Source organism: Callospermophilus lateralis, chromosome 15 (assembly GCF_048772815.1).
Source record: "Callospermophilus lateralis isolate mCalLat2 chromosome 15, mCalLat2.hap1, whole genome shotgun sequence".
Taxonomy (NCBI): Eukaryota; Metazoa; Chordata; class Mammalia; order Rodentia; family Sciuridae; genus Callospermophilus; species Callospermophilus lateralis.
This window is the reverse complement of record NC_135319.1, coordinates 21,657,109-21,676,103: the sequence shown is the minus strand read 5'-3', so window position 1 is coordinate 21,676,103 and position 18,995 is coordinate 21,657,109. Positions and strand designations below refer to the sequence as shown.

The following is an 18,995-nucleotide window of genomic DNA, read 5'->3' as shown; positions in this document are numbered from 1 at the left end:
GCCTGGGGGTCCTGCTACGTCCTCTGATGCTCAGGCCACAGAGCTTCCTGCACACATCTCAGTCTGGACAGAGTGCGATGTGGAGCGAGCAGCTTTGTTTCTGGACTCTCATCCCTGAGGACCTGAGAGATCAGTTTCCAATCGCTGCTATTCTTGTCTCTTCATTATTCTAGTTTGGCTTTTCTGGGATCTCTTTAATTTGTTGTGGGTTAGGTGGTGCAGCCTGCAGCGACTGTTCCTTATCGATTACTGATGTTTGTGTCTCCACTGTGGTTCAAGTATGAGCCATTTACATCTATTGTGCTAAGGCAGGCAGATGGTATAAAAATCATCTTCTAGATGGGTCAGTGATATTTCACTGTAATGTCCCATAATCTGTGAAATTGTGCTACATAGTCAATTAAGTATCATAGCTAATAAAGGAACAATACATTTGCTGAATTATTTTCAGGTTTATTGTAAATAATTTTAAAACTAGAAATTGAACCTTGAGTAATAGGCAGACGCTTACTGTCTTGTCTTGTACATAATAGAAGATTCCTATACGCTGGCCTCCCATCTCTACCATCTTTGTTGAATTTCAGACTGCTGGGGTGAACTGGGATTGACTTCTGAGAAGAGTTCTTGCTATGGGTTGTATATGACCTGAAAGGTCCACATGCCTGAAGTTTGGTGTTTAAAGGTGGTGGCTCTATTCAAGGTGGAGCCTAGTAGAAAGTGATTAGGTCATGGGAACATCACCCGAGGAAATCATTGTAGTTCTCACAGGACTGGTTTTGTACTCTCAAGAGGACTAATTGTTACAAAGTGAGACCACCAGGCTGGGGTTGTGGCTCAGAGGTAGAGAGCTCACCTAGAATGCCAGAGGCTCTGGGTTCGATCCTCAGCACCACATAAGAATAAAATGGGGGTATTGAGTCCATCTACTACTAAAAAAAAAAAAAAAAAAAAAAAAAGTTAAAAAAAAAAAGTGAGGCCACCATTCCCTGTGCTTGAACTCTTCTGCAGGCAGCTGTTTCCCTTCCCACTTCTCCACCATGATGTGATAACAGCCAGCAGGTCCTCACCAGACGGCAGCACCATAATGTTTGGATTTTCCAGTCACCAGAATCACGAGCCAAATAAACCTCTTTTCCTTATAAAATACCTAACCTTGGGTATTTTGTTATAGCAATAAAAACCAGACTGATACAGCTGTCTTTTTCTTATAAAGTGAATCAAGGTTGACTTTCTCCTTCCCACCAACATTGTCAGGGTTCTTCTCTCCTCCCCGTGATGCTGGCTGCTTCAGGTGACATAGGTAGAAGAGGTGGGAGGCATGCTGCTTTGGTCCTTTCTGCTCACTCCCTGTTGGCCCAGTTCTGCCCCCACTGAAACCATTTCTCTTTCCCTTGAGGTTCTCCTGTGAATATGCTGAGTGCCTGGAGCAATGAAGGGACATTAGGACCAGACCTCTCTACTAGAGCAAGGCTCAGGCCTGGGGCCTGTATGTGGTGAAGCTAGGAGCTGGTGTCTCAGTCAATGTCTATGCAATCTCACTGCACTGGAGGGGACACAGCGGGCAGCTGGCAGGTGTGGCTTGAATGGACTGATTCATGTTCTGGTCCCTATGCTTTGGCCTCAGATTCTTTTCTTGGGAATTCTCTTGTGGGAATTTCATGTAGCCTGATCCACCCTTCCCAGAAGTCCCTCACCCCATTCCTATTAATGACTAGAGAGTCTGGGATCCACTCAAGGTTTTGGGTAGTGTGCTGGGGAAGGAACAGAGTTGCTGCCCTCCCTTGGGGACAACTCTTCCATCCGTTAAGCAACCGCATCATCTCTGAAGGATGGCGTGGGAAGAAGCCGATCTTAAGGCAGTTTCTGAAATAACTCTATTCTAATAGTGAGGATAAAAAATATCCAGTCAGGGATAACCTGTGAATGCACATGCTGTTTTATAGCAACTAACACCCCTATGCCTTGTATGTGAGCTGAAGTCTGCACCAGGGTATGCACAGCATACTTAGAAATTGAGGTAACTCACTCTTGTCCTTTGGGGTTCTCTGTTCTCATCCCCCAAGTCAGAGTCCTGGGCCATGCAGCTGGGAGGCTCATGCAGTAAGACTTAGCAACTGCGTCCTGAGAGCTGTTTCCAGGTGGCCCCTGGCCAGCTCACTTTGGACATAGAGAAAGGACAGGCCCAGCCCTTTCCCTGGAGCTTCCTGTGTGGCTCTCTAAGAACATGCGAAGGGTGTGGTTATCTGCTGGGATGCTGGAGCTCTGGTCATGTGTGTGTCCTGTGGGATGTCCTGGCTTGGATCACCCTTACAAGAAAGCATGTGTTAGACGCAGATTCTTCTGCCTTCAGCAACCTCCTTAAATGTTACAGTCCCACTGAGCCAGAGCTGAGCAGGAGAGAGGAGGTCTCTGGACATAGATGTTCCTGAGGGCTCAGATCCAGGGACTTGTTCTTCTCTGATCTCTGATGACTGAGAAATCCTAAGCTATTTGTACGGGTGCCTGGAAATGAAGGTCAAAACCCCAAGACAGTGACAAACAGACCGTGCAAAAGGAATAGCCTGTTATTAAGTTTGAAGGAAAACAAAAGCAGAGCTTCCTTCCCCATTTGCTTGCAGGATCTGAGAAGGAGTTCTTCCCATTCCATTTCTTATGCAGGCTACTGACTCACTTCTTTTAAAAATAGTTACGAGAAACAACAGAAAATGAACTCAAAAGATAATACTTCCCCATTTCAATCCTCAACTTGTCTGACGGCTTCTGGCATTTTCTCTGCAGAATGAACACGAGGATGAGGTCATCCTTAATTCCTCCACTGCCAACGCTCCCCGCCCCCATCTCCTCCTGCCTACACCTGGCCCACAGCATCTGGGGCAGCTGCCCACTTCCCTCCCTCCCCTGGGTACTAAGTCTGATCCCAGCAGTACTTTGGGGAGGGTGGCAGGGTAGTCATCCCCACTCAAGGAGTCCTACTTTTAGTGTGAAGAGAAGAACCTTCACCACTTGAAACAGCCACACAGGGCGCAGCCACAGAAATGCCACCAGCACGATCCATGCGTCCTGCCTGCGATCTCAGTCTGTCTCCCTGGCCAGGACAACAGGCTGCTTCTGGACTCTCCCGGGTGTTGGGATGAATGGTTTGATGCTGCCGGGAGCCTGGGTTATGGCACAAACCCATCTCTCATGTTAGAAGCAAAGGAAAGCGAGTGAGATGCGGAGTCTCTGCTTCCTGAAGTGGCTGTGGCTGGTTTGTTTCCTGTTAGCTGCCTTCCTCTCAGCCGAGAAGAACAGAGGCTGGGAAGAGCAGGATTTGAAAGTAAAGACTGGAAAAGACTCCAGGCCTTCTGGATGAAGTTTAGGGCTCACATGCGATGTGTGCAAGGAGTTGGCCTGGAGTCAGACAGCGCTCCAAGAAAGTGCTGCGTTGGTCCTTTTGGGGTTTTGCACACCACCCCTGTTGGCTACGGCAGTGAAGCAAGGAGATTCCTGGCAAGACCAGAGAACCAGCTGGAAAACTGCAGGCGCTGGGATGGGGGGTAGGGGGTGGGGTGGGCGGGAACCCTAGATGGGTGGTCTCAGCTGAGTAGCCTGGAGCAAGCAGAGGGGCTGGGATAGAGGCCTTTTCCATGAGCAGAGGCAGCCCAGAGGCCACATGAGGGTGAAGGATGACTACATGCCACTAGAGGGGCTTCACTCTCAGCTGTATCCTGAGGAGCTGCCTAGGGGGCAGCTTTGAGAGCAGCTTGGCAAAGCAGCCCCGCCTTCAGGGCTTGAGATGGAAGACCCTCCCACCCCGCCATCCTCAACCACCTACCTGCACCTCACCTAACCCCTCTGGACCACCCAACTTCCTATCTACAAGGAGGATTAACAGTGCCCACCTGGTGGGGGCCATTGACACTGAGAGGATTAGAAAGGTCACATGTAGATTCTAGGTGAATTTTCCCCCTGAACCAAGGGACTTGGGGAAATGGTGCGGAGACCAGAAAATATAAGGCTAAAGACAAAGAGAACCATTTGTAAACCTTGTTGTCTGTTTGATAAAGTAGTTTCACATAGGGTCAGGCTTAGTACTGCTGAAGTAGATGGACATGCACACCAGACTAAACAGAAAGGTACTTGGATGGTGGTGGTGGGAGCCATCGTCCAAGTTGTCCTAGGAAAACCACAGTGCTCACTGGCCGTTAAGTTTCCCTGACCGGTCAAGGGAGGCACACAGAACACAGAGGCTAGTCAATGAGCTGTCCTACTAGGGCATACTTAAGTATTATAGTAACAATCAACAGCCATTCAATTATTTTGGCTGCAAAGCAAATTATCCCAAAATCTAGTGCCTAAAAAACACCTTTTAACTATGCTCAGTTTCTGTGAATGGGGGAATTCAGGCAGGGCACAGAAGTGGTGGCTTGTCTTTACTCTGTGATGTCCAGGGCCCTAGATTAAACTCAAAAGCTTGGAGGCAGAATCATCTGGAGTCACTTTCTGGTGGCTAACCGAGACCTTAGTTGGGTCTGTTGCTTAGAACACCTTCCTGTGGCCTCTTCATGTAATATGAGCTTCCTTACAACATGGTGGATGAGTCCAGAAGAGAATGGAAACCATATCATCTTTTATGAGCTTCCACCGACAGTCACAAAGCATCACTCCTCTGGATTCCATTGGATAAAGCAGTTACAAAATTCCCTCAGGTTCAGAACGAGGGATCCTGTCATGCTGTAAGGAGAGCATGTAGGATAGAATATACATTGGCGTAGCAATCTTTGGGAAATCCAGACTCCCAGAGCTTCATCTTATCTTTCTCCTCTTCTGAGGTCAATACTGTTTCCTCAGGTGTTCCATGTGCCTTTGCATAATGGACATTATAGAATTTAATTTGGAGCTTTTGTGAAGAGGAATGTCATGTTTAATTTTTACATACATAGGACCATCTCTACATTTTACATACATAGGATATATCTCTTGTATCTTGAATTTTCATGTGACAGGAATTTATCAGTACTTCTTTCATTAAATTATAGAGCAGTGTTCCATAATTTGATTATGTTGTAATTTATTTAACCATTTCTCTATTTTGATGAATCTTTGAAATGTTTCCTGTTTTTCTATTATCAAACGGTGCTGCAGTAAATAATTCCCTAGGTGCCATTTTATGTATGTAGTCCAAAAGTGACTGTTTATCGGGAAAAGGGTGACAGTTAAGTGTTTGATGAAAGAATATGCCCACTTGTAATTGTAAAGGGTATCCCCAAATTTCCTCTGAGAAGGAAAATTACATTGTTAACAATACAGTATAAGAAAATTCATTTTCTTGAATCCTCACCAGAACTTGGTGTTGTCAATCATGTTAACTCTTGCCTATGTTATAGGTGGAAACTGATGTACTGTATATCATGGTTTTTAGAGTTGTAGTTCCCTTATTAAAATTGGATTGAACATCTTCTCATACATTCACCAGCCATCTGCATTTCTTCTCATGGGAATTCCCTGTTCATTTCCTTTACTTGTTTTTCTGTTTAGTCTCACTAAAAGAGAGAGAAATGCAAATTGAAACAGGAAGATATTTTTAAAACAATGAAGTTAAGGAAAATGACCATGACCCATAATGCTTGTGAAGATTATCATTATAAGTGGAGAAAATCAACCCTATAATTATAAATATTAATTTGTATTTTCTTTCTACATATTTTTAATTAAAACACAACATCTGAACCATATGAAACAATTCTAGTTGTTTCACACCAAAGTTAATTTTTTATAATAGTAAATACAATCTTGTGCATCATTTAATTGGCTGAGTCTTCTTTTCCTCCATACGTTTGTTATTGACATTACCCCTTAAAAACTTTAACCTCCTCCAGCTAGATGTGATGGCATATGTCTGTAATCCCAATGATTCTGGAGGTTGAGGCAGGAGGATCTCAAGACCAGCCTCAGCAACTTAGTGAGATCTTGTCCCCCGAAATAAAAAAGAATGGGGATGAAGCTCAGTGGTAACATGTCCCTGGTCTCAACCTCCAGTGCATACTCCCCACCAAGAAAGGGATGGGGGATGTTGCTCAGGGGTTCAAACCCAAGTACAAAAAAAAAAAAAAAAAAAAAAAGAAAAAAAAGAAAAAAAAAGAAAAGAAAGAAAGAAAGAATAAACAAAACAAAAAAAATTCTAACTTAAAATATTTATTTCTCAACTAACTGTCATATTGTTGATCTTATTTTTTGGGTGTGCTGTTACACCCTTGTTTTTGTAAGGCACTTCTCTATATTTATTTGGCTAGAAAAAATACTTTTAGAGTGCAGTGGTGCATGCCTGTAATCCCTGCAACTGCTGAGGCAGGAGGATCCCAGGTTCAAAGCCAGCCTCAGCAATTTAGCAGTGCCCTAAGCAACTTAAGGAGACTGTCTCAAAATAAAACACTGAAGAGTACTGAAAATATGGCTCAATGGTTAAGCACCACTGGATACCAGAAAGAAAAAAGAATGTCTCTTTGTTGTTGCAGGTGTGACGTTTCATCATTCGTTGGAGCTCCCTATGTTTTCCTCCATGCAGGGGCTCACCCTCTGGGCAAGAGAAGGAGACAGGAAGATGCTGGCAGTGTGGGTGATGTTGGTATTGCTTCTGGAATATTAGGATTATTTTCAATCCATCACCTTTTAGGAAATTCTAAATAGAATTGATGAGACTGAGCAGGGGTTGGGAAAGAATTAGCTGCAGAGCAAAATGGTGCTGAGTGCACTAGAGGAAGTATGTTCAAATGTGAGGACATCCTGGAGCTAAGAGACAAGGTGGGCTGGATTTGTGCCAGGCTGACTGTGGCCAAAGCATGGTTTGTGCAAGTGGAGGAGAGGCGAGTCTCAGAGTCCTCCTGGGAGAGAACCAGCATGCCCTGGAGCTGCAGAGATCTGAGGTGCAGAGAGAGCAGCCAGCTCCATGAGGCACGGGATGCCCTTGTCAACCTGATGTGTTGGTTGCTTATTCATCCATTAATTTGACAATTATTTCTAGAGTGCTTGGTAATATGTTAAACATTGCTCTAGATACTAGGAATATAATGGGGGAAAGAAAGAACATCTCTACCTTCTTGGAGCTAGCTTTTAAGGAGGAAGAGACAGATACAGGTAAGTGCATGGGACACACACATGAACTTTATGTATTCCTGAGGCTGGTGACACCATAATAAAAAGCCAGTTAGTCTCAGGCAATGAGATGGAGAGTTGAAGAGTATGCTTTCCTTTGTGGTATGAGCAGCCTTCTCTGATGAGGTGACATTTCAGCAGAGATGGGAATGAGAATGAGCCCCACAGGGAGGCAGGGGAGAGAGCCTAGAAAGACAGGAAGAAAAACAAGTACCAGGCCCTGAGCCTGGCAGAGGAGGACCCCTGGTATGTTTGAGCAGCAGAGAGAAGTCTGGAGCTGCAGAAACGGAGCCAGGGTGTGTATGCAGGAGACAGGTGGAGGCTCAGAGGGCCGAGGAACCTAAAGAGACCCAGGTGGGAACTCTGGGCTAGGTAGTTTGGAGGAGGTGAGATTTTTTTTCATCCTGTGTCCATGGTGTGAAGTAAGCCCACTTGGATGTAGGGTGATGATGTAGGTATTTGAGCGTGTGTGTCGGTCAAGTGCATCTGGTGTGAGTTTGTGTGTGTGTATGTTTGTGGGGTTAAGTGAATGTGTGTGTCTTTCATATCCAAGTGTGTATGGATGTGTTGTGTGCGTTCATGCTACTGTATAGAATATTTGTGTGTGTGTTCAAGCATTTTTAACTTATGTGATCATGCACGTGTGTGCACATGTCTGTGTGTATAAGTGTCTGTGTATGTGTTTATATGTTCATGTCTTTATGTGAATACATGTATGCATCTGTGTTTTGTGTTTGTATCCCTGATAACACACCAGACAGAAAAGGTCTCAGGAGGAAATGAGCTCACACTGGGAAACCTCTCCTGTCACCCTGGCTGGGTCTCTGTCCTTGCCATGAGTCATAGAACAGACCCATGTCACTGATGACATCATAGAATACAGTCAGGATCCTAGTGACCGTCAAGAGCCCAGCAGCCACTGGGCTGGGGCCAGCCAGAGGGCTTCAGTACAGCCCAAGCCAACTTTCACCAAACAGCTGGAGCACTGAGACCCTGGGTGCTGATTTCAAATCATGAGACGCTTTTTCATGGACCACAGGGGAGAACAGTCACCCGTTGATGGGACCACCCTCAGCGTGACCAGCCCTGAGTCCACAGAAGAGAATATGGAATTGTGCCATCCAGGTGGGTCCAAAGGAAGGGCTGGGGTTGAGGTAGGTATACTCTCTGGGACGGAGACCCAGGGGAAGGCATCAGGGGTTGATGGGGATGAAGGAGGAGATCAGTCTTTACAGGAGACCTAAGCTGCTATTCAGGTACCCAAGGTGGTTTCAGGAGATATATGTTTGAAAATGTGGAATGTTCACCGTTGGATGTTTATTTTTATGTGTCTTTGAAGAAATAACACGTTAATCCTTTGACTTTAGCAGTGATGTAAAAATTTCTTTATAATAAATTGATTCAAGTTAATCTAGAACATCCACTTGAAAGCTACCAGGATATGTCCTTGGGCAAAGGATGTGTCCTCAGGGTAGCATTTGCTCTGGAGGCCAAGTGGCTCCACGAGTCATTTAAAGTCTCTGTGCCTCAGTTTCCTCATCTGTCAAATGGGAAATTCACAATGATGCAGTTTCTTAGGATTGTTTTGAATATTAAAGGAGTTAAAACATGGCAAGTGCTTATATGGTGATGGATACAGTCAGTGTTCTAGGAGGGATGGGGGAGATGCTCCTCTGGGTAAAACAGAGACATGTCACAAACTGAGAAGGAGAAGGAGTGATTGAATGGCCAAAGCACTTGCCATTCATTGTTTTTGTACATAGGCTTCACCGAGCTGTTATGATGTGCAAAAACTTCACAGATTTTAAATGTACAAATTTTAAGCATTGTTACAAGCGTACATATGTGTAACCACCACCTGGATCAAGATACAGGGCATTATAACTCTCAGCGGTTCCCTCGTGTACCTTTATGGTCAGGGCCTTCCTCCCCACCCCTTAGTCCTTGCTGCCAGCTCTCGGCAGCCTGTTCTGTTCCTATAAATTTGCCTTTTCTAGAATGTCATCTAAATGGAATCGAAAATCGTGCAGCCTTTTAAATCTGGCTTCTTTCATTTAGGGAATGCATTAGAGATTCACCCATATTGTTGTGCATATCCATAGTTTGTTCATTTTTTTTCCTGGATAGAACTGCATCCTGTGGCCACACAATCTGTTTACTCACCAGATGATGGCTTTGGGGGGCTTACTCAAGTCTTTGGTGACAACATTGCATATAATTACTTGATGCTTACCATCACTGCACACGGCAGGCACTATTGTATCTCCGAGTTATGAGGAAACTGGTAAAGGCAGGTTATGGGACCTGCCCCGGGGCCCCCAAAGCCTAGCACCTTCCAGAATCAGTGGCTGCTGAAGCAGGTAATACCCGAATCCCTTGGGAGGGCACTGATGAGAATGTTCTTCTGCTTCTCAGGAAACATAAAGAATGAGGAAACATCTCTAGAGCCAGGACCTGCCCTTCCCCATGAGAAGGACGCCCTCTTCACAGCCCGGGCTCGGGGGATGCTGGGCTGGAGCAGCTCTCCGTCATCCCAGTCCTCAGATTACCAGTCCTACTCCCAATACCGATCTTGCTTCTCCTGTATGTGCAACGACCAGGACGCCACCCCGCAGAGCTTGTGCGCCCTCTACACCCGAGTGCAGACAGTACGTGGAGTGGCCGTGGCCTGGGAGACAGAAACTGGCTTCCAGCCGGTCAGCAGGAAGCCCCGCATCCGTGAAGCCGAGTTCATCAAGAGACAGAGGCGGAAAGGCTCTTCCTTTGAGATGGCTTCCAACACTGACCTGCACTGGGAGTTGGAAGCCAGCAAAAACAACTGCTGTCCAGAGACCGACGACGCAGAGCTGCTGGAGCCACTGGAATGCTGCCTCCAGGACCTGCGGACCCATCCAGACTGGCTGGTCACCACCAACTATGGGCTCCGCTGCTTGGCCTGCTGCCGTGTCTTCCCCTCACTGGAGGCCTTGCTGGAGCATGCCCAACATGGCATCCGAGAAGGCTTCAGCTGCCAGATCTTTTTTGAGGAGATGCTGGAGAGGAGGAAGACCCAGGGCCAAGGGCAGGACCAACAACAGCTGGAGGAAGAGGAACAAAGCCTTTCTAACAGTAGTGAATGTTCCAGGTCCCAGAGCAAGGTGCTTCTTTCACAGCAGGAGGAGGAGGAGAAGCAGCAGCAGCAGCAGCAGCAGCAGCAGCAGCAGCAGCAGCAGCAGTGAGCTGGAGGTGAGGTGCCCATCCCTGCCCTCACCTGCAGCACCTGGGGCTGCTCCTTCCCCAGTCAGCAGGAACAGAGCCACCTGGGCAGGGAGAGAGGACCAGGGTCTTGGAGGAAGAAAGCAATGGAGCTTGGAGCAGCAAGACAGGAGGGGAAGAGGCCCTTCCCCAGGGCACAGCATTTCCACCAACGTCTGTTTCAAACCTGAATCCAAAACAGAAGGCTTTGAGCATTCCTGATGGTGGGCACAAGATCAGAAACACAAGTGTGTGACTACAGGGATTTCTATTTTTGCTGGGCATCAGCAGGCCCATGCTTGCTCTATAAGTAGATGTGACTCACAAGCAAGCCAACTGCAAATGAAGCTTCCGCCCTATTTTTTTTTTCATTGTTAGGAATCTGTCATATGCCCTAGTTCTATGTCTTATGTTATTGGGATTAAACTTGAATAACTCTAAGAAGGCAGTGACTAATTGAGTGGACCATGTTTTCAGGTCGTACCCATAAGAAGTGGCCATTTCTGTAGGTTATGAACTAGCACACACCTGGGGAGACATGTAGCTTTGCAGGTAGACACAAGGCTGGGGAAGTCCTTCTGTGAGTTCATAGGTGTCAACTATATGGGCTTAAATGTTGCCATGAAATTCACTTACACCTTTCCACCCATTGCCCCTGCAGGTAGCGGTGGTGGTGGTGGGGGCTGCACTCATTCAATAAAAGATATCAATTTCCACCCAGTTTGCGTTAGTAATACCAGCTGCTGGTGCACATACAGGCTGAGCATCCCTTATCTGGAGTGCTTGGGACCGGAAGTATTTGGGGTGTGGGGTTTTGGGGGGATGGGAGTAAAGTCTAAACATAAATTTCATTTATGTTTCACATGTCCCTTATACATATATACTGCAGTTAATTTTATATAATACTTTTAGTGTGCCTGTTTATTTTTTGGGGGTGAGTAGGTACCAGGGATTGAATTCAGAGGTACCCAACCACTGAGCCACACCCCCAGCCCTATTTTGTATTTTATTTTAGAGACAGGGTCTCAGTGAGTTGCTTTCCACCTCACTTTTGCTGAGACTGGCTTTGAATTACAATCCTCCTGCCTCAGCCTCCTGAGCCGCTGGGATAGTGTGCCTGTTTTTAACTGTGACCCATCTAGAAAGTCAAGTATAGAATTTTCCACTTGTAATGTTATATCAGAGCTCAAAATTTTCAGATTTTGGAGCATTTCAGAGTTCAGATTTTGGGATAAGGGTGCTCCACTATACACCAAACTCTATCCCTTCCATGACATCAAACAGGCAAAGGGATGGATCACATCGAGGAAGTTGGGGATCCCAGAAGAGGAGCCTCAGATGCAAACCATTTGATCAGGAGGCAAAAACTTTCCAGAAGAGGCACTGCTCACAGGACTTGGAGGACAGGTGGTCTAAACTAGGGTAAGGGTTCTCAATGGCAGCTTTGTTGACACTGTAGGCCAAATGGTTTTTTAGCTGGCCTCTGTCCACTAGCTGTCAGTAGCATTGCCTCCCCTGCAGTTGCAGAAATAAAAAAAATTATCTTCAGATACAGCTATCCCCTGATGAGTTAGACCAAAACAGGGACCTTAGAGGAGAGAAGACACAGTATATTTTGAGAATTGCCAGTGCTTTGACCTGGCTGCATGTGCCAAGCATTGTACTAAGCATGGGGAATAAAAAGTGAACAAAGGGGGAAAACATAAAACAGACATGGATTCTACTATGTGGAGCTTATGGCCAGTGGGTGAGGGGAAATGTATATTTATTAAAGTACTTTTTCATGGGCCCTACATAACTCAGCCTTTGCCACCCTTTCCACCATCTGTTAGCATTCTCTGCCTCACTGTGCTCCAACCACATTGACTGTTTTTCTTTCCCTATCTTATCAAAGCTTTCATACCTCAGGGCCTTTGCGCCTGCATTCTCTCTGAAGTGGAATGCAACCCTTTCCTGTCTTTCCTCAGGCTAACCCTCCGCTTATCCCTTTGCTCACCTCTGAGGTTTCAGCTCTGAGGCTGTCCTCAGTCACGCTGGCTCAGCTTATGCCTCATACTAAGTGCAACTGGTTTTAAGAAAAAGTGACCATTTCATATTTTAAAAAGCTAACTTTGCAGTGTGTGTGTTGGGATGGCAGCTAAAAGGGGAAAATGAGAAGTAGAGAGATCATTTAGGAGCCTATTGCAGAAGTCCAGGCCAGGGAAGGCAATGACTTGGACAAGACTGATCACAAGCCAAGAGGGATAGGAATGGTTATATTCAAGACAGTGGGAAATTAGAGACCAAAAGACTTGGGGATGGGCACAAGTGAAGACGCAGCAGGGGGTTCTCAAGGGGGACTCTCTGGTTCCTAGCAGGAGCAGATGAGGAGTGTGGGCGTTAATTGATAAGGAAGGACTTTGGGAGGAAGATCAGTGTGATTGTGTGTGCAAGTTTGTGTGTGTGTAAGGGTGTACATGTTTTCAATGAGCATGCCTCTGTGTGTGTGTGTGTGTGTGTGTGTGTGTGTGTGTGTGTGACCATGTGTGTGAGCATGGCCTGCATGTAGACATGCAGGAATAAGTGTGGGATAGGGTGACAGGGGTCAGTTAGGACATGGGCTCTTCTAAATGCTAATGGCATATTGAAGTAGAGATGTGGAACAGGAAGAGGTTTCTAATTTAGAACTCCGGCAAGTCTGAATTGGAAACCTAAATAAGGAAGTTAACAGCACAGGAATGGTAACATGTTTGGGCCCCAGTGGGTAGGTAGTGCAGAGTTAGTTTGGGGTTATTTTCAACTCTACAAACTCTACCCCAGTAATAGGATATGGAAAATAAGAAATGGGGTGTAGTGCATCTTCTAAGATTTTTCTTCAAAGTCAACAAAGAAAAGATGATTCTCAGGATGGTGAGAAGTATTAAATGCCAGGGAGAGTTAGAGTGAGGAGAGGATGAAATGTTTCCCACCTCCTTTGATGCCTGGAGGTTGCTCATGGCTCTAATGAAGCAGTCTCAGTGGCCAAGAAGGGGAAAGGTCATGGTCAGTCATGGACACAAGACAAACCTCCAGGGACAAGCATGAGACATCCCTGCTGGCAAGTTTAGCTAGAAGGAAAAAAAAAATGTTTATAGCTGGACCAAAGGAAACTAAAAACCAAAGTTGATAGAGCAAACCTATGTGGTAATGGAGAGGATCTAGCAGAGAGAGAAAAACTGATTGTGCAAGAAAAACCAGGAAAGACTGAAGAGGCAAGCAGGAGAAGAGAGGAATGAGTAGATAGGAAAACGACGGGCTTCAAATGAGTGATTTTGTGTTCTCTGTTGTGCACAGATGAATGGTTAGGTCAGGTAGAACTTTGGAGCCCAAATTAAGAAACTTGAGCACCCCCCCACCAAATAACAAGGAAAGATTTTAAGCAAGTCATATTTGCATTTGAGAAAGATCACCTCAATGAATGGGGTAGAGGATGGGTAGGAGAGCAACACAGAGGACAAGAAGCTTAGGTAGAGATGCTGGCAGGAGAAACTGAAGAGAAATTTTTAAAGATTGAAACAATGGAGCATGGCGGGTGATTGTTGAGTGTGGTGAGAGTAAAGTGATCAGAATAACTTATGGATTTTTAAATTTTTTTCTTGGATGGCTGGTGAATGTTGGTGCCATTTGCAAATAAAGGAACATGAGGAGGAAGAGAAGGGGGAGGAGGGGGGAGGGGTGGAGGAGAAGGAGCGGGAGGATGACAACAGTTGACTGAGAAGCTAAGCCCCCTTTTGAAGATGCTGAGTTTAAGATAGGAACATCTAGAAAGGGAGTGGAGCTTGGAAGAGTGGTAAACTAGGATGAAGACAGATTTGTGCCCATCTGCAGGTGTTTTTCATAGCCAGGCAGCCTGGCACCAAACCTATGTTTTACCATCACACCAGCACTCTTACCTTAATGTAAAGACAGATGCAAGGTATTTAGGAGAGCAAACATGTCAGCTCCACAGGCTGTATTTTTCTTTAAGTAGCAACAACTGGAGACCAGGGAAAAGATGATTAGGTATTTAGGACAAATGAAGGATAGCAACAACCTCAGGTAAGCAAACCTTTTAAGGAAAGGATGGCTTCAGCTGACATGGAGGGAGGAGAAGAGGACACAGTTATTCTTAAGGTAGTGACTACTTCCTAAACTCAAGTGAGTTAAGTAGTCACTTGTGGTTTAAATCTACCGATTTACAGAGACCTGCGACCTCCAGAGATAGGGGAAACTGGAGGGTTCAGGGGGACCCCAAACATTCTAGATTATAAACTACTTAAAACTTCATTTTCCCAAACCATAGAAAAAGATGGAACTCATTTCACAAGACTTACATAAACCTGGTGACAAAGCCTGACAAAGGTGACATGAAGTAAATGACATATGAGTCCCACTTATAAACACAAAATGATCACTAATTAAATATAACTGAATATAAAAGGGATAATTCACCATTACTAAATTTACATCATCCCTTGATTAATTAAAATTATTGCATCTAGAAATACTTCATATTGAAAGAACAAATGGTTATCTCAAAAAATGTCAAATGAACATGATAATCAGAAATAAATCTGTACATGTATGGTCAATGACCTTATCAAGAAGGGATACTAAGTTAAGTCAAAGGAGAAAGAATAATCTTTTTATAATTGGTACTGGGACATCTGGATATCTGCATGCAGAAGAGTGAAGTTGGATCCTTCCCTCACACCAGACATAAAGATTAACTCAAAGTGGAAAAGACCCCAAATGGAAAAGAGCTAAAACTAAAACTCTTAAAGGTAACATAGGTGTAAATTTGAAAACACATCCACACAATATTCATAGCAACATTATTCCTAATAAAAAATGAAAAATAACTATGACTAAAAAGGAAATAACATGGAAAATAGCCCATTCACTATTTCTTAGTAAATTTTTGGTTTCTACAACAAAATACCTGAAACTAATTTATAAAAAAAAAAATCTATGTTTCTATGGCTCATGGTTCTGGGGGATGGGAAGTCCAAGATCATGGCTCTGGTATCTGATGGGGGTATTATTTCTGAAAACAAAACATGGTGTGGGGATGTATCACATGGTAAGACTGAGCAAGCATATCTGCTTGGGTCTGTCTTCCTCCTCTTATAAGGTCACTGTGGGGGCCCACCCTCAAGATCTCATCTAATCCTAACTACCACCCGAAGACCCACCTCCGAGTACATTAACGTATAAATTTGGGGATTATTTCTAACACTTGAACTTTCAGGGGACACATTCAGAGCAGATCACACTAGATAACAGAAATTCATGGAAATATTGCAAACACAACGAAATGTCCAAGTGATTATCACTAGTTGATAATTTTTTTTGGGGGGGGGTGCCAGTTGACAGTTTTTTCCCTTTAGTTTACATCATGTTTTGAGTTTAGCAAGTGTGTCTTCTGAGAAAAAGGCAATAAAACATTTCATTGTAACAATGCCTCAGTTTGAAATAACTTTGTGTGTGGCGGGAGGGGGAGGCGCGCAGGTTCTTGTTCACATTCGTGGTCTTCAGACCACAATGTGAGAAACCTAGCTCTTGACATCTTAAACCCTGGTTCTTCAGAATTAAATTAGCTTTAATTTTCTTAGCACTTTATAGTGGATAAGGACTCAACCAACTCAAAAGAGTGAAATGACAAAGCTGGCTTGAAAGTGTGTCCTTATTTCTTACACAGGTCGAAAGTTTTAGGTGGGAAGGACCTCAACCATGGTGGGAACCCAATTGAGAGAAAGGGTAAAGATGATGAGTCCAGGACAGGAAAAAAAATCACCTACATAGGGCCATGTAAGGAGAATAACAGGAGGAGGGGAAGGAGAGTGAGGTAAAGATGAGGAAGGTGACCAGGAGATAAAAGGAGAAACAGAGAAGTGGAGATGTTAAGAAGGTTTTCTCTGATAGGTGGAAACTAACCCACAATAAGAGAGGGCAGTGAGGAGAAGAACAGAAAGACAGTGGATTAGATAATGGGGAATGGAGGGAAGGGAGTGGGGGTGAGCAAAGGAAAGACAGTGGGATGAATCTGACCTAGTTTTCCCAGGTACGTGTATGAAAACAGCACAGTGAATCCCACCACCATGCACATCCATGAGAGTGGCACTCTAACTAGAAGAAGGTAAACTCCCTGCTTGTAGAATCATATCAGAATGGAATCTGCTGTTATTTATAACTAAAAAGAATCAATTAATAAAACTGTTTACACATAAAAAAATAAATTGAATTCTAAAAAAACAAAAAGGATAACAAAAAGGATAGTTAGGTGAGATGGCACAGGAGACTGGAGCAATGCAGGTCACAGAGGGAGAAGGATCAGAAATTTGATACCAATCTCAGCAACTTAGTGAGACCCTATCTCAAAATAAAAAGTAAGAAGTTCTGGAGATGTGGCTCTGTGGAAAATGCCCCTGGGTTCAGTCCCCAGTGCAAAAGAAAAAAAAAGAGAGAGAGAGAGAGAGAGAGAGAGAGAGAGAGAGAGAGAGAGAGAGAGAATTTGTAAGGCATGGGCCAAAAATTTGACATCACAAAGGGGGTTTGGATAAGGGTTTGATGAGAGTCCCATAAAAGTGGTCGAGATCCTATTAGAACTTTCCAAGAACATAAACAGTCTTTGAGGGGCTCAGTAATTGATACGGTGTCCTCCCCGAATTCCTATGTTGAATCAACCTCTAGTACTTCAGAATGTGACTATATTTGGAGATAGAGCCTTTAAAGTAGTTAAGATAAAATGAAGGCATATAGAAGGGCCTTAATTCGATATAACTGGTAGCCTTACAAGAAGAAGAGATTATGTCAGATATGTACAGAGGAAAGACCATGTGTGTTAGTCATCTCTGCCATGCCTGATTAAAGGACATGAATTAATCAGACTTTTGTTACTGTAACAAATACCTCAAATTTACAACTTATGAGCAGAAAGGTTTATTTGGGCTCACAGTTTTGGAAGTCGTACTCCATGATTATTTGGCTTTGCTACTTTGGGGCCTACGATAAGGCAGTACATCACGGCAGAAGCATGTGGCGGAAAAACCTTATTGTTGAGTATGAAAGAGAAAGAGAGGAAGAGAACAGGGTCCCATAATCCCCTTCAAGGAGACTCCCCCAGTGATCTAAATCTTCCATTAAGCTCCTCCTCTTAAAAGTTCTACCATTTCCAATAACACCATTGGACCAAGCCTTTCACATGGACCTTTGGGGAGCATTTAAGATCTAATCTGCAGTGCCATGTGGAGGCACAGGGGGGACGGCAAGAAGATGGCCATCCATAAGCCAGAGCGAAGACTCAGAAAAAAATCAAGCTTGTCAATCAAGGTGTGAGACTGACAACATACTCTCAGACTTCCAGCCTTCAGTACTGTAAGATGACACGGTTGTTGTTGGCCATCCTGACTGTGGCACTTTGCATGGAAAAAAACTATGATTCTGAGGAGCAGGAGCCAGAGGCAGGGAAGAAGGCAGCGGCCAGGAGAGCTTGAGGAGGTCCACTCTAAAGGGTGGGAGCCCTCCTGGTCAAAGGTCTTTAAAAGCATAAACATACAGTGAATGCCCCATAAGTATTGTGAATGTAAGTGCTGGAAAAAGCATAATTATCTGTAGGAACAAAGGGATGACATTTGGCTAATTCAGAGTGGTCTCTGACTGAGAGCAAGCAGTGTGCAGTTTGCATGTCCAGAGGGTTTAGACCGACAGAAAGAACTGGGCGCATGAGGGTAGACTCTCAGCCCCTAGTGCTTCTTTTCCTAGTAATACTGATCAGAAGGCCTCACAGGGAAAGGATCTGGGCATAGGGACGAGGAGATGTGCTGAGCTATAGGGGAAATGGAACAAAGGATTTCATGAAAATGCCATGTCTCGATGTGTGAGTATGAGAGAGTGCATGTGTGTGCAAGTAACCTGGTGCTTTGCACAGAACCATATTCACTCCTAGCTTGGAGCAGAGGACAAGGGCCCTGTGAGGAGGTCCACAAATGATGCATGAACCCCCCCCCCCCACACACACACACAGACTTATTTACTCTCTGCTGTCAGACTTACTGAAGCACCTCCAAGCACACAACCAGGAATCACAGAGTTGAGGTGCTGTCAGTCTCACGAGAAGAGCATGGGAAATCACCACAGAGTACGTGAGTACTCTTTTTCCAAGGCCAACAACATTCTTATGGAACTTGTGCTGTCTTCAAGTCATTGCTGCTGAAACAATTTAAACAACACAAACACAGCACATCCAAGTTTGTAGTTGCTTTTTAACTGGAAAACAAAATTAAATTCACACACAATTGTGACAGCAATAAAACACAACTAACACTAATCTTACGTGATGGTTTGTAAAACCAAATTGATTCTTCAGTGAATTGGGGACTGAATGTAGCTCAGATTCTTCTGGGGGTGATGGACCCTCAGCATCATGCCCAGAAAGGGAGTCAGTTGCAGCAACGAGTTGAAAAGTTAGATGTTTTCACTCCCATGGGAGTGAAATGACCACTTGAGTCAGACTTGCTCACCCCAGACCTCTGTTGCTTACAACCCGTTGCTTCTATAATACTTTTAATCCAGACTTGCTCCAAACTGGCAATGGTTGCCTCTCTACACAGGAATATCTTAATCTCCCACTT

The 18,995-nt window shown here is 44.6% G+C and overlaps 1 protein-coding gene across 1 annotated transcript; it reads left to right on the top strand.

Annotated features, from left to right (window-relative positions):
- Positions 1–8,144: 8,144 nt before the first annotated feature.
- On the top strand, positions 8,145–10,349 carry Fam170b (family with sequence similarity 170 member B). The gene is made up of 2 exons (XM_076835204.1): positions 8,145–8,256; positions 9,547–10,349. The coding sequence occupies exons 1-2, from the start codon at positions 8,145–8,147 to the stop codon at positions 10,347–10,349; spliced, it is 915 nt and encodes a 304-aa protein (XP_076691319.1).
- The last annotated feature ends 8,646 nt before the right edge of the window (positions 10,350–18,995 follow it).